The sequence below is a fragment of the Tachypleus tridentatus genome, chromosome 2 (assembly GCF_004210375.1).
Source record: "Tachypleus tridentatus isolate NWPU-2018 chromosome 2, ASM421037v1, whole genome shotgun sequence".
Classification (NCBI taxonomy): domain Eukaryota; kingdom Metazoa; phylum Arthropoda; class Merostomata; order Xiphosura; family Limulidae; genus Tachypleus; species Tachypleus tridentatus.
Window position 1 is genome coordinate 113,926,614 of NC_134826.1, and position 17,079 is coordinate 113,943,692.

Sequence of the window (17,079 nt, forward strand, 5' to 3'; positions counted from 1 at the left end):
ACTTTGGTTCTGCCACAGCCATGCCAGTCGTATATGGACTCTGGTCCTTTCTGGAAATCATGACTTAATGTCAGTTGACAGTCAACTTTAAGTGACAAATGTCATAAAAACTTTTGGAGATTAAGCCTTCTGTTGTTCTTTGCCCATCTTGTTTTCATAAGGATCAGATGAAGGAAATTATCCTGGTTAGGCTATACATTGGTCACATATTTTACACCAACTGTTTTCTCTTGTCTGAGACTTATTCACCAATGTGTGGTCTTTGTGACATTTAAGTCACAATAGCCCATGTTTTACTGTTGTAACATCATTATGACTCTGAGTGATGGCATCATTTCAGACACATTTTCCCAGGGTTTAGCCCTTTATTGGCTGGTATCATTGGTGATGGTGACACTGTCCAACTTTGTTATCTTTTTAAATTTTTATAAGCCACTGGTTCTTTAAATTCTATCTAAATCTTTTTCTTGAATTTTTGTTAATGTTTAATTTATCACAATTTATTTTTACATTTTATAACAGTTTTTACTTTTTTGGTTTTAACAAATTGTTTGGTGCAGATTGCATAGTGCTTTGCACCAATCAATGCTATTTGTTCTACTTTTTTTTGTCATCTTATTTTTTCTTTCTTTTCACCTGTTGACTTTTCTTCTTCCAAACTTACTGGATTGGTCCATTGACTCTTTCATACAGTGTTGAAGGATGTGGATGCTTGCAAGTTATTTCACATTTCTTCACATTTGTTATCTGTCCCATTCTCTTGCTTCCCTTTATTGCCAACTCTGGATGGAATCTTTCAGGTAGGCATGTGGAGGACTCCCCACTCATTTGCTTCTTTTTACTCTTTGGCTGTTTCATCTCCTGCAGGATTTTGACCTACAATGGCCAACATATTTCAGTCTACCCACAGTGTTTGAAATGGATACATATGTTTCCCATTTTATTTCCTCCCTTTTCATTAAAAAGAGTTTTTACAGATGATTGGCGTTGCCTCCCAGGATATGTACAAAGAGCCAGGATAATGGTAAATGCTCAAACCATTCATCCTATCTCCACCAGTTTCTACTGTGATATTGGATGTTCCCCAAGATCACTTGATGTATTTTTACGGTATAAAAATTTATTAATTTGCCTGATCCAAACCATACCAACTCCCTGGGCAATCATGGAAAAAAATCAATACCAGAGAAGTTACTACTCACTTCTTTGGCTGATGCTTGCTAACTTTTAAAAATGGGGATTCACTGATTGTACTGCTTCAAGGGAAAGACTGTTGTGTCTGTTGGTCTGATGGGGATCCAGGCACTTTTTTGGTTTCTTTAATATAAATTCTCTCATGCCCTCTTCAAGTAGAGTACTTACCAGTTTTTAGCTGTTGGTGTAGTGGACAATGGAAAATCATCCCTGTTAAGGCTTAATACACTATGGTGAGAAGTGAGGCAGTGATGGCACTGTCAATTCTAGTATGGGTTATCCTTTACATACATAACACATAGGTAGTATATCTTCATCCTGCAGGTAATGTCTATTCAATATAATTGAGGTGATCACACACCATACAGTCTAATGTTACCTTAACCAAACCATATTGTGGCATGGCTTGCATAATTCATATAAAATTCAAGAAATCAGTGAACAACATATAAATATTGGCAACCAAGTGAGCACAAATCAAGTAAAAGGTCAGTCAGAAAAAGATTTCGAAAATGTGAAGTTAGCTGGTGTGTTAGTGATTAGTCATAATGGTCAGTATTTTAAAGTGAGTTTCCCAGTTTAACAGAGATAAGGAGAATTTGTCAAAGGGTTTTTTAAAGTAACTGAACCTGTCTGAGTGAACTTTTACTAAAGAGAGACAAATGTTTAAATTCAGGATACAGCTGTGGTAACCCAAGGGGTAATGTAAATAAAATTATCCACTGATACATTTGAGAAAAAGAGTAGAAAAAATTATTATACTGGTTGGTTGGATTCTAAATTAATTGAATCAAACTGTATGGACTTTTGACAAGAAAAAATAATTAATTAATTTTAGATAAAAGAGGGATATCCTGTAATGTAAAGAAGTTTTATACATATGTTTGATTTGATTTGAATATCTTATTTTAAAACAAATGGATGTGTGCTGTCCATTTCTTGCTGAAATTTATTGTCGACAAGTCACAGACACCTACTCTAGAAGAATTCTTTTCTTTCATTCAAATAAAAAAACATAACAGTGCTCTCTGCAGAGATGGGGTGTTTCTGTAAGACCAACAGCCACTTACCCAAGAGTGTGTGTGTGTGTATATATAATTTTTTTTTTTATCATCATTTCAAATATAAAGAACTGTCACCTGTGGACTTCCCGATTCATCTGGTGGAGCATTGGAGCTCTTTCTACTTCCAGTTCCCAGTCATTGTTCACATGTACCCACCCACTAACAAGAAGGCTACTGTTGTTGTTTTTATTGATTATACAATAATATAATATTCTGGATTCAATGCCCTCTCCCATATGTTTTTGCCGAGGCTGACAACACTTGTTGATAACAAGATATATTTCTCGTGAAGGCACTTACACTCATACTTTTAACTTGGGATGACCATACTTAACATACTCAGTAGTATCCCAAGACACTTACCCCAGATTTTTTTTGGGGGGTGGGGACAAACTTGGCATATTCATGTATAAATTATGGTCATTTAATCCTAGCCACATGTAACTGTATCATATTATGAGGCACCTTATTGAAATAACTATTACCATTTCCTATGATAATGCTAACTACATATGTGGACAAGTTATGCACTCTATGTTCATAATGAGCTTATTTAGATTACCTGATAATTTTCCACTAAATTACTTATTCAAGGCACTTCCCATTGATTTTTTTTCTTGATGAGAAGGATTGTTCATATTGCTCACAATATTCTAGATAATGTATTTCCAGTGGATGTTTTGCCTGGTTGGACAGCAGTTGGCATGCTTTGTTCTGCCCAAGGCTGTACTTTTGGTGCATATTTATTTAGGCCCACTGTTGATTACATACTAGACATTCTATTTGTCTACAATGTGCTGTTTAACATTATAGTTATATTATACAGCATTCCTCTACAGAGCAGTGTTGTACATCTCTTTCCTGAGACTATGGTGCCTGCTTGTTACATTCTACTCAGTGTATTACTGTGTTCTTTACTGGGTGAAGATCGTATCTGTTCCAGAAAAAGGTGTGCATTTTTTCTTATTATGCCATATCTTTTCTTTCAAGGCATTTGCTCTCTGTTTGATTATATTCTGTTGTGCCTTCACTGATCCCTCTATTTTTGCAATGTGGAATTCCAGCTTTGGGTGAACATAGGTGTTATTGTTTCAGAAGTTAACATATTTATATATTGAAAATGTATTTACAGTAGGTACTTACCTCCTTTCATCTTCTTCCCAATGATGTTGCTGTGATTCTAGTTTTAATCTGCCAATTTTCAAAACTAAGGATTGTGATAGAATAGCAGGAGGAGCTGGCTATGCTAGACACAGTATGGTTAGTGATAGGTAATCAAATGACCAAAATGCTCTGAAATAGTGCAAAAATGATGGAATATAAAAGACTGGTGAACTGTAAGCAAAAAAGTGTTTTAGCAATGCTTAGAGGATAAATCAGGATCAAGATATAGTTTTAGGTGAGATGAAATAAGTAGTCATTGGAAATACAATTTCAGTGAAATAAAATCTTAACTTCTGTAGCAGCAAATCTTTTATCTCACTGACAGCTGACTGCTTTCTCTGTGTGTAATATTTGCCATCAACACATTTGGGAAATTAGTGGATGAAATTGTTTAAAATTTGACAAGAACATTTCTAAATGTATATGGTTTCAGAAAAATACATTATTCAGTTTTGATTTTTTTATACTACTTTCAATAAAAATCGTTATTTAATGTAATTATTTACATTTAAACATTAAATAGTTCACTTGCAAGGTGATTTTTATAAGAATTAAAAAACATACTATTTTTATCCGACAGTTTTCACATTTTATTTGCATAACCTCTTGAACCTCATAAATGAATATTGGAAGTTTTTTTTCAAAGTAAGTGTTTATATTTAATTTTCCTTATTTTCTACTACATCATCCCTGTTACTAACTATTATCATCAATATATAGTGCAATAAAATGTTTAAAATTAAATGTAATACCTTTCATCTCTTCATAGAAGTTCACTAGAAGTCTTTTTCATTTTATGTGTGTAACTTCATGTTTTTATTTTTTCACTTACAATTATTTTTCAGTTTTCTTTTTTATTCTTCATCTTTTATTATTTATGTGAAAACATCTCATAATGGCTGTCATGTCATTTTACAGCTGTTTATGGGAGACTTATTAGCTCTAGGGCAAAACGTTTTGCACATTTCATATGTTTAGATTTGACAAGATATGAGATGAATAAGTAAAATTATAAAAAAACATCAAACCTTTCAAGTATGAATTTTAAAACACAAATAATACATTATTAACTAAAATATAAAAGTAAATCTTAATGCAGTTTAACTATCTATCAAACTAATATATATAAGGTGTGAAACAATTTAGCCAAGTGCTGAGGGACACTGATAGATATCTACAACAGACACCAATGACAACTTTTTTGCCATTTGAAAAATAATCTATGACTTATATTTCCTTTATCTTGGAGAGACAAATTCTGGTCTTTCTGTTGGTTACAAGAATCCCATTCAAGGACAAAAAAACTTTCACTTAGCAATAAAATTACTTTGAAATGTGAGCTTAGGGACTAGCAGAGGGGGAAGGGGGAGGATAAAATCATTTTCTAAAAATTATAGCAGTTGAAAAATGAAACTAATGTGTTACATTTGACTTTGTATGTGTTTAATTACAACTAGAATGTGGTAGGGGTACTGAGAGTTGAACTATAAGGACATACAAACAATCAAACATAATGTCTTTTGACGATATGTGCATCATGTGACATGAACACTCAAGATTTAATTGTTTGTTCCAATGATTTCTTTCAAAATAAAGGGCTGATACTTGTATAATATAAAATTTTAAGTTATAATGTATTTGATAATGCTAATTTCATTAAAATACATTGACAATAAATTAGATTAATTAAATTTTGAATATACCTTGGTCTCGCTTTGTGACATCTATAGAAGGCTATTTAAAAAATGTAGTAGTTAATAGTTCATAAGCGTTGCAGTGTCATTTAATGAAAACAGGTCTACAAAGTTCAGACATATTTCTAAAGTGTCTAGAAAAAGTCATGGCTCAGAAACTTGTGGCAAAGTTTTATTCACATTGACGTTGTTATATTAGCTTAGAGAAATAATCGGTTATTGGTGGAGTCCTGTACGGATAACCTGGTCTGTAGTTTTATGCTTAATGTCAAACACAATTGCAATATTTTGATTACTTGGATATTTCAAATAGAGGAAACTGTAATAATTGGAAACCCTTATCTTGATTAGTTGATTTTTGTTTTTGACAGTTGACTGAATAATAACTTTGATTAATCAGTTATTGTTATTACAAATGGAATAACTAATTTCAGTTAGTTCATTATGTTTGTGATAAATGATTTAATTGTAATGTGGTTTAATCAGTTGTTAGTATAATTCAAAAATAGTAATAATCAACAATGCTTGTTTCATTTACCTAATTATTTTAATAACATTAATTAATTTAATCACAATGTTTATTAATTGATTAGTTTATATTACCTGAATATATTTGCTGTTTATAAATAATTGATTATGTCAATTATTTGATTAAAATGTTTACTCCATTTAACTATAGTTCTCCACTTTTTCACCCTTCAAATAACTTGTTGTGCAAGTGTTAACTTCAGTAAGGCTTACCTTTTGCTCAAGCTGTTGTACTTTCAGTGTATGCAGAGAACAGACACTCCTTCTGGTCTTGTATCTTTTTTCTTTAAGGTAATCTATATTTTAAATTCTGAACCAATTTATCAAACAGTCTAGGATGCTTATTATTTTCACAGTCTCGTGATATTTGGGTTATTGTAGATGCTAATTTAAAAGTTAGTTTACTATCAATATCATGGGTGGAATTTTCTATGTTTTTTTTTTACTTTGATTTATCTTCAGTTTTTTACCCTGCAGGCTATATTTTTCTACACCATTATTTAATAGTAGTTATTCTCTGTTCTCATTTTTCTGATAATTTTAATTGGAATGATATATCTTTTTTTGCAATGGCTTCTCTGTAATAGGCAATTTCCATGACTTGTTTTCATATAAAACACTTTCAACAGGGGACTCGCTCCTCAGTGGAGTCTGTCTATAAACCTATAGTGTTTTACAACTTGTTCTTTTAACCTCAGTTACCTCTAAATGAGCTCGTTGTAGTTTCTTCCTTTTTTACTGCTTTCTCTGGACTTGCATTTTTGTTCTCATGCCCTGTCTAGAGCTGAGACACTGTAATGTTGTCTTTCAATATGAAGTTTGATGAAAGTTTTGCTCAGCACTATTTATCTATTTTGTATCATGCACAAGAACAGATACTCCCTTTTCAAAACTGCGAGGTTGGACTTCTAGTGGGTTACGACTGTCCTGAGGTTCTTGCTCCATGTGATTTTATATTTGGTCACTACAAGTAGCCATTTGCTCAGAAAATTGATCTTAGAAGAAGCATATGCAGAAGAACTGGCACTGAGAACCCAAGTGCACTAACCCACAAAATAATCACTCAGAAGGTGCCAGATGCTATTCGAACACAACATCATCCCGATGAATTTCAGTTTATTTGTAACATGAGTTCAAAAGAGGAGCAAATTCTGCCTCAAGTAATTTAACTGTTGAAATTGGACTTCTCCAAGAACAAAATCAAGCAGGATCACTCTATGTTTCAGGAAGATATCAAGTTCATGACAATGCTGGAAACAAACGTACAGAGATAAAGAAGATTTCTACACCATGCCCTTGCCCTTCTACTATGGACAGCCAGACCTACCTAACAACAAACAATTGGCAGAAAAGAGACTAGAACAACTTAGACATTGATTTCTGAATAATCCACAGTATTTAGAAGACTACAAGTCTTTCATGTCCAAAATAATAGAGTGAAGGGAGGCAGAAGAAGTGTCATTTGTTTGAAAAGGAGCCCAAGTCTTCCTGGTACATTCCACACCATGGTGTTTATCATCCTCAGAAGCCAGGTGAGATCAGAGTTGCCTTTGATTGTAGTGTTTGTTATCAAGGAGACTATCTGAATGACGAACTTCTAGAAGGCTCATACTTGATTAATTCCCTGATCTGTCCTATGTAGGTTTCAGGAGGAATCTTTGGCCTTTATGGGGGACATTGAGAAGATGTTTCACCAATTTTATGTGCATCCTGAACACAGAGACTATCTGAAATTTCTCTGGTGGAAAAACGGTGATCTGTCAACATTGTCTTGTACTTTCAAAATGAAAGTGCACTTGTTCGGTGCCACATCCTCACCAGCTTCTGCAAATTTTGGCTTGAAGAGGATTGGAGCAGATGGATGTGGGAGATTCTCTGGAGAAGCCTGTGACTTCCTTGAGTGAGATTTCTATGTGGATGATGGCTTGATGAGTTGTAGCTCATTTAGCGGATAAAAGATTCCCAAGCCTTATCCTTATCAGGAAATCTTCAACTTCACAAATTCGTTTCCAACAGCCATGAGGTAATGGTAGCAGTCTCTGAGTCAGAAAGAGCTAAAGAACTGAAGAACCTAGATTTACACATTGACCAGCTTCCCATTGAATGAGCACTCGGCATTCAGTGGTGTATCAAATCGGATGAATTCAATTTCTGCATCTGTCTACCAGTATGACCACTAACTTGTATGGGTGTCCTATCAACTACTGCATCAGTGTATGATCCACTAGGAAGTATTGTTCTCTTAAAGTTATCTGGAAAGCAGATTTTGCTGTAATTCTGAGGTATATAGCAAAGAAAAAGGCACACTATAATTCTGAGGTATATAGCAAAGAAAAAGGGGAAAGAAATTATCAGCTTAGTACAAGCAATGAAAACTGCAGAAAACACCATTATTTGCATGCTTCAAGAGTACCTCCTTACATGAGGAAATCAAGTCCATCAGTCAAAAAAAAGGTCAGCCACAGGACCACTGAAAAAGTTGGATCCTTTCATGGATCATGATGGGATTCTCAGAGTTGGCAAACTACAATATGAAACATTACATCATAATTCCCAGAAAAGGACATTTGGTCAATTTGATCATCAAACATTTTCGTGAGAAAGTAACTCACCAAGGATGCAGTTTTACCCAACGTGAAAGCTGGTCACAAGGTTACTGGATTGTTGGAGGAACCAGAGCAGTTTCCTCTCACTTGTACAAATGTGTAACATGCAGGAAACTGAGAAGCAAGCTACATACCCAAAAAAATGGCTGATCTTCCAAAGTAGCAAACAGAATCTTCAACACCTTTCTCTCATATTGGAAAAGATTGTTTTGGACCCTTTGTGATGAAAATTGGTAGAAAGGAATGTAAGAAATATGGTCTTTTCATAACGTGTGGTGTCCAGAGCAGTCTGTATGGAGCTACTTGATGACAGGTCAACAGATGCCTTTTGTAATGCTCTGCACTACTTTTTAGCCATTCAAGGTCCTGTTTAAACTCTTAGGTGTGATCAAGGATCAAATTTTATTGGAGCATCACATGAATTGTTAATGGCAGCATCAGAAATGGAGATGTCAAAGTTTAGGATTTCTTTGTAGCATCCCAAGCAGAGTTCTTCATGAATCCACCCCCTTCAGGTCACATGTTTTCAATTCAATTCTGCATTTATGTCTACTGCACTTTGATGTGTTTTATGTGGCCTTTATGTATTTTATGTATGAGCTATAGGAAGGTATGCTGTTCTTGCTAACCAGATCAAGTTTCATATCTTGCTACTAAAATGTTTTGTCATATTGTAACCTTTCAATTGTTATTTTTCTTCGTTATGGTTGACAATTGCTTATTACTTAGCACATGCTGTTTAATAAAATGATCAGTAATGCAACACTTGGGTTGAGTTATTGGATCAGAATACATCACACAAAACAGTGGGCAATTACATACAAGTGTGTGATCTCTGCAAAATCCCATTATCACATCATTTTGGAAGTTCAACATGCATTTCAGAAGTATCTCTTTTTGTTATAGTATCACTCTATTTTAGTATACACAAGTTTTTTAGACTGATGGTATATATCAACAAACAGTGCAGTACTCTATCTTGCAACCTTTTATTTTGCTGCAGCTTCTTAACTTCTTTAGCTACATTTACATTGTTTCATTCTCTGAGCTTTCCAAGTTTCAGATGTTATGAACATTTTAGCAGGTTTCTTTTCCAGAGGTTATTGGATTCTGCCAGTAGAGTGGACCATGCATCTTTCAGTATTTTATTGGTTGCACCATCAATTTTTAGTTCCAGATGTAACAGTATATTAATGAACAGAAAGGTAGAAAGTTTCTTTTTTTTTGTAGTTTACAACTTGTTTTAAAAGAAAAATAGTATACTTAATATTTTAAAATTGATTTCAGAGTTTTACTAGAAACTGTTTGATATACAGAAGTCTGCTTAAAAATACAAACATTTGTTTTCGATAGTTTTGCAGTAATGCTAGTGTAGTGGCTACATCAGAATTAGGAAACATTTCCTTTAAATCTTATATTGAATATTGTATGGCAGGCAAAGCCAGTTTGAATGTTCAAGTTATGAAATTATCAAATTGCTAATGCAATTATGAGGTTGGTTATTAATTCCTAACTCAACTGTTCTCTTCTCATAAATAATGCACTGTAACAGTACCAAAAGTTAAAGCTTAGTTCATTAAGCTGCTATGTCAATGTTAGTAGTCTGGTTTCTTCATCAGTCTTAAAAGTCTTGTAAAATTCCTGATTTTTTAGGCTTCTTTCTCTAAAAGTCCATGAAGTCTCAAAAATAGTTTTAAAAACCCTAAGATAAATCATTATGTTTGTGATTATCTTGAAGTGTTGGTTTGATTATGATGTCACCTTTGATCTGATCTAATAAATAACTGATGGTTTTTTGGATCTAAATTGAGGAAGAAATCTTTTAGGTAAGATTGGTGGTGATGGTGTTTCTTACTAAAAAAAAATTATGAAACAACCAGATGTAAGTTTAAGTCATCATCATTAGTATCTACATCTTCAAACAGTTTTATTGTCTAACAAAAGTATATATTCTTGGTGTAGTAATTACATTTAATAATTTTCCTTATTGATAACTAGCACTTTATTCATAAATATCTTTACAACTGTAATATGAATTTATTTACCAAATTAAAACTGATCTATAGCTTTAACCATCTATAGGATGTTTATGAGGTATTCTTAAATTTCCATTCCAAAACATGCTTACTCCACTTACACTTTAACTTTATCTTGACAGAAGTTTCTCTTCTCTGTTCATCTGAGCATTGATAAGGATTATATTTCACTTACCCCAGTCATTACACCCTGCTATACTGTTTATAACAATTTTAATCTTGTGTCTCTCTCCATCTACAACAGTGCAATCTACTGTACCACATCAGTGTATAAGCTCCTTTTATACTTCTTGTTCACTTTTTCTCAATGACAGAAATTATGATGATGGTCATACATGGTTACTGCACATTTCCCTTCAATGTTATTGTGACTTTCGTTTTATCATTTTTCTTTGCACCTCTTCCAGTGGGGCTTGAATTTATTGTTTATTTTCTTTATTTTACTTTAAAAAAAGAAAAGCAGTATATTTGGCGATGTTTTTCAAAAATGTATACACTCATTCATGTCTTAGACATGGGGTTACCTGATGCTACTCGTCTACCATCTAATGAGCCTGGAACCACCCAGGTGTCACAGGAGGGACATACAGTTCTTATACACAGAGGAGTAGAGTTGCATGCAGTCTGGTGAGAACTCTTATTTTTAACACCTTTGCTCAAACATCTAGTCATAAGTCTCAGGTAGACATTCTACTTTCTGCACCTCTTTTGCAGCTAGTGTGCCAAGTTTTTAATATTTTAATATTTATCATTTAACTTATGAAACTGCCTCTTTATTTGGGAAAAATTGCTCATTTGATTACCTGGTTCTTTTACCTTTGACACACATTGCTGCACATACAATGTGACCTGCTGATTATTTGAGAGAGGCTGGTACCTTGTTTTATCCTACTCATTTTCTGAATCAGCATACTTTGGCTTTCCATCACCTGGAAAACCCCTCTTTGGACTCTCTCTACCTCTCTTGCCCAGGATTTTTTCCCCATTATTCCATAGTGGAACATGGGAGTCTTTACCACTCTATCACCTGGAGAACCTTTGTCTGGACTCTTTCTATTTGGAGCTGTGCATAAAATGCCACAGTTCATCGAAATCACTCTCAGTTTTCTAGAATTTGTCTGTCACTTAAAATGGTTTTGTGCTATTTATCATCTTTGCATCTTTTGTCTGAGACTTATTACAAATCTAATATGCAATTTTTGGATGATCTGAGTAATTTATTAACTTTGGCTTTATTTGGGTTATTAGCTTTTTCCCTATCCTTGGTATATAGGTTGGTTTGTTGTTGGGATCATTTGGTGAGAGGTGCCTTGCTGGAGGGTGTTCACCTTTGTGTTTCAACCCTCAGAAAAAGTTCTCTTTCTCAGGAGTTAATTTCTGTTGGTATTACTCCCAATTATATGGAATCTCAATTGGATGCAGCCCATTTCCACTCTTTTTTTTTTCCACTTTAACTTCTCATCTGTCCCAAAGGTCTTTTACAGAATGGTCTCTGAATCTCCCATTCAAGTTCCCAAATCTCTGGCTTCAGCATCACAATCAATTGGAACACAAGGGTGATTACAACCTCACTAGCAGGTATCCTTCTTTTGAGTGGAGTGCAGACTATGGCTTCAGAGACTGCCTTATTTTGCCAGGATTTGTAGGGTTTCAATTCAAAGGGTTCATGTCAGTGTGGGAGATCTTCATCACAGATTAGTAGGCCATTCAGTTAATGTCTCTTCCTCCAGTGTCTCTCTTAATGATTGCATTTTCACTCCTGAAGGATCCTCTTTCATCTAGTCATCAAGCTCAATCCATCCATGATCTTTGAAACAGAGAGTCCATAGAGTTAGTCAACTCTTTCAAGGGTTTTTATTGCTGGCTGTTTGTAGTAGCAGAACAGATAGGTAATTGGCAGTTTATCATTGATCTTTCTTGTCTCAATCACTTCCTTCAGTATCCTCAGTTTACAATGGAGTTGTACAGACACTTGTAGACTATCATGCATAAAGCAAATCCTTGATAACTCCTAGATTGAATAAATTGGAATTGGTTTGGTTTTCAGAATAGAGAACATGATTCACCCATTGTACTGTCTCCAGAACGTCATACCTCAGGACTTGCTAACATAAATTTTCTCTTCCCACCATTACTTTATAGTGGAGCATAGGAGCCTTCATCACTCCCAGTTTCCAGTTGCTAGAGTAGTGGACAGAGGTCTGTAGCTGAGTGATATTTGAACGTGTTATTCCATTTAAGAAGAAGTAGTCAAAGCTGGACACCCTCCCACCCATAACCCTGAATGATTTTCACAGATATCTGGTGGGAATAGGATCAACCTATCCAAGAGGTTTCTAAAAATTCCATTTCAGAGATGCCATTTTTTATCCAGTTGTGTTGAGCATGGCCCTTCTTATTGATCATTATATTACCTTTATTGATCATTGAAGAAGGTTCTTGACTACTTATAATTTTGCACACAGAGCATTAAATCCTTGAGCCATTGGTTGAACTTTGTTTGTATTACATCCTACTCATAATTCCAGAGGCAGTAGGTGTTGCATTCTCTTTAATTTGGAGCCTTAAGATTTAGTTTCGTAACACAAGGCTGAATGATCTCTGTTTTCTTCATGACCCTGTAGTTTCAAGCTCAGTTTATTGCATTCTGTGCTTCTTCAAGTTGAGGGGAAGGCTTTTCTTCTGAGTGTTGCTTACCTTCTCTTTGTAATTTCAGTGGCTCACATGCAACATTCTATAACTTTCAGGTTGGGTTCTTGGGGCCATAATTACACACTTGGTTTGTTGCATTTCATGGTTCTTCAGGTTGGAGCAAGGGTTTGTCTACTTTTGTGATGCTTGCCTTCTTTTGCTAATTCTGATGATCCAGTGTACAACATTCTGTAACTTTCATGTAGGTTTTCTTAATATTACATTACAATGATATTACACTGCAGTCCATATTCCCTAACCACTAAACCTCGGATCTAACTATGGGTCCACAGCTTTATAATTTCACGGACAAGATGTGGGAACTCACCTGTGTGGTTGTGGCCTGGATTACTCTTTTGAGCATTTACATGTACAGACATGTGGACAGCCTTTGGATTTAGCTGTTGGATTTAACTTTATATATGTACTTGTTATAAAAAAAAATTGAAATTGGTGCAAAGAAGCCAGCAACTCAAGGAAGTTTATATGTGGAATAAAGAATTCGCAGAGAGAGAACTGAATGTAAATCATATAACTACTTTATCAATATGCTGATGAACATTACATTTCTATCAAAACTCTCAAGGTTGCTTTGAGATAAAACTACTACTAAGTTATTAAACAGGGTACAAAATAGTTTGGGGGATTTGATTAGCACTAATTAATCAAAACAGAGAAGGTAGATTGCTAAGCCTATTCAGATTTCATACATGGAGGAAGTGAAATAAAATAATTATTTTAAGGTTTTATGTATACAATTGAAGTAACCAAAATATCACAAATAACTATATCAGTGTCATTGAATCCAATCTAATTTACCAAGCTCAGAAGCTAAGATGTACTTTGTGTAAAAAAATATGCAATTGTTAACAGACTAAAGACACAACCTACCTGTTTAAAATCTTTTTTTACAAAATAATGAAATGACATCCAAGCACTTTAAAATAGCTGAGAAAATGACTAGGGGGATATTCTAAGCCTTTGATTGATTATTTACGTGTAGAAAAATGAAATAAATGTATATAAGGTGCTATTTTTAAAAAAATTATTTGATTCAATACATAAGTCATATCTCAAGAAATAGAATAGATATGTGGTGCTTATTTTATATTCTACCTTGTCAGTAGTGGTAATTGAGTTCCTAATTTCTCTGAGACTATAGACTTAATTTGAACCATTGCTGCATTCAACATACCATGTGATACTCAAATATTTTTATTTAGATGTGTTCTTTTAATATTTACTATTAAATTAAGAAATTAACTAATGTATAGTACTAAAATTTGAATTATAATCTGCAATCTGATATCAAACTTATTGACATAAATTCATAAAATAGTGGTTCAATAAAATTTTGAATGCAAGCCAACAAACACATTGACATTGCCTTTGCAATAGGATTATTTCAGTATGAGTGTATGTTAGTTAGTGTAGTACAAAGATGGTGTGTATAACACTGATTTTTTTTCTGAAATTTTCTTATAACATTAAATACACTGATATCTGTGTAACTGAAGAAAGTGTTGAAGACAACTATCATTAATCTTTAATTTTTGTAGTTCAAAAAGATACAATAGTGTTGAGTCGTGCATTTCTTACTCATTTTTATTTTTGATACTTTTTTATTAAGTTATATAAGTTAATTACTAAGACTTTATAAGATAATTAAATTCACAATGAATTTTAACATATGCCAATGTTACAAATAATTTCATATTAGGCACCACATATGTAAGACAAATTAAATATCAGTAGGGCTATGATCACAAGTATGTGGATATTTGTGATTGTAGATTATTTGATGTTGTTATTAGTAAATTCAACGAGACAAAAAAACTCCAATTTGTAGTGGGCACTAACCAATAGATTCCTACGCTTGTATTGAGTAGTGTTCAGAACCTCAGCACCCTTTTTAATGACTGCAAGCAGCCAAGATTTCGTGTTCTCAAAGCACATTTATACAGAACTATGACAACTGTAAAATTTCTCACCACTGTTCTCTTTTCCTTATGAAAATAAAAAAAAATTATGGTTCAAATATGATAAGAAATGGTTACAAGTTACAAATAACTATAAAACTGTTTCTTATTGATTTAAGGATTTAAATAGAAATTGTTTTCCTCATTTGTCATTTGTAACTTTTTTTCATGTGAGTTGTAGTTTTAAACTGGAAAATTATTAACTATTTTAGGAAGTATTATAATGAGGAAATAACGTTCTCATTCTGACTTTCCTTTTCCAGTATCTGTCTTTTCTCACGTCTGTATGTCTATCTACCTGTTAACTGTCTTACTGTGTCTTTATTTTTATGACAGGACCTCTCACATAATAAGTTGGTCAGCATTCCATGTACAATAGGATATTTAAGTCATGTGTCAAAGCTGAACCTGTCAAATAACAAGTTGAAGATGCTGCCCCCAGAGATTGGCAGTATGGATGGTAAATATAAGTATTCCAGTGACAGTAATTTGACCCAGATGTATACGGTTACTAGTAGATATCAGATTCGTGGAACTAATGTGGCCAATAATATGCCAAAAGTATTTACATACCTTGTGTCTTCAGTGATTATAACACCATATTTTCATTCTAAAATATATGGTCTGATAGTAATATATATGTGCGTGTGTATGTATGACATTATATCTTGCTAGAAATGTTGGAAAAGGTTTTTTTATCAGGACAAAAAAGAATTATATATTCTTTGACAGTTAATCTTTAGTATAGAATGACAAGTACACCATATTAATTCCAAATAACTAAGATAATGAACAGAATTTTTTTATTTTTCTTGATTTATACTTAATTTCTTAACATAAATAAAAATTTAATTACATTTATAATGTTCAAACTAAACTTTTGGAAATGTCAGAGTTTTAAATCTTGGAGTGATGAGGTAGATGAGCAGCAACATTATTTCTGCTGTACAATATTATCTTTAACAATTATATTTCGCTATTGTAAGTGATACTGATTTTTTCCTTGTTCTCATATTATTACTACAGACATCATTTTTTTACACATTTCACTAATATTAATTTAGTGTCAAATGCTATAATTACAAATTCCTTATTTTCATATATTACTGTGCATAAATATTATTTTTAATTTAACAGGAGCATTATAATGTTATTTATATATTAGTGGTGTATTAGTACTCATCTTTAATTTATTTGAAAATGGAGTTTAACCATTGTTATTATAATGTATTTGATTTTTTTGTTTTATTTATTTTGATACCATACTTCCCTCCACTAACAAGATGAGTTATTCTTGTTCAGTGCTACCCTTCAGACATTACTTTTTCTTTAAGCATGCTACAAGCCTTCTACTTGAAATTATTATATTCCAACATGTCTCCTATGTAAGTCATCATGTGTCATCTCTTAACCAATAATAGCATGATACACTCATGAGACTTCTACCAAATCTTCACTTTTTATTTGACAATGTCTAAGTTAAGACATACTCTTTTGTGTGAATAGTGTTTCCAGTGTGACAAGCATTTTCTTTTTGGATGAAGTGGTCCATTTTGGCTTCATTTTATACCAGTTCATTCTTGTCACTATATTTTTTCGCACAAATTTTGTGAACATTTTTTGTGCTATGAATTCCAAAGTTCACTTCAAGGATTACACCAATAACTAGTATCTTTTCTCAGACCTCAGGTACAGACAATCCAGTGATGGATTTCTCTGCTTATCTACATCAAGAGATTGAATGCTACATGGGTCAGCTTTTGTCCCCAGACATTGCTCAGGCTCCTCCTGAGTCAGCTGCACTTATTCAGAATGATGAGGAGTTTAATCATCATTTCCCTCCTCAGAGGTCGTGTCAGGTGCTTCCAATCTAGTAATGGGTTGAATTTTCCACCCAGACCAAATATATCCAATAGACTGGGCATTAGATCTACTTATTTTCTATGATATTTGTCATCAGTGGGATTTTCTCAATTGAATGACTTTGCCATGGATCTTAGTAGCAAGTTCCCCTCTTTTGGTCATCAGAACCACATGAACAGGCTTAGTTAGTTGGTGCCTTTAGCAAGGATTTGTGATATTATTGTACTGTATGGCATGGGCTCTTGACACCATTTACACAA

At 33.5% G+C, this 17,079-nt stretch overlaps 1 protein-coding gene across 7 annotated transcripts in view; it reads left to right on the forward strand.

Annotated features, from left to right (window-relative positions):
• LOC143244877 (leucine-rich repeat-containing protein 40-like) overlaps window positions 1-17,079 on the forward strand; it is a 129,921-nt gene that overhangs the window by 33,721 nt on the left and 79,121 nt on the right. For 6 of the 7 annotated variants that reach the window (XM_076490320.1, XM_076490319.1, XM_076490321.1 and 3 more), the window contains exon 5: window positions 15,293-15,416. The exons of the other annotated variant lie outside the window; for it this stretch is intronic. In XM_076490320.1, the coding sequence (XP_076346435.1) occupies window positions 15,293-15,416 (124 nt within the window). The remainder of the gene's footprint in view (window positions 1-15,292; window positions 15,417-17,079) is intronic. 7 annotated transcript variants of the gene reach the window in all.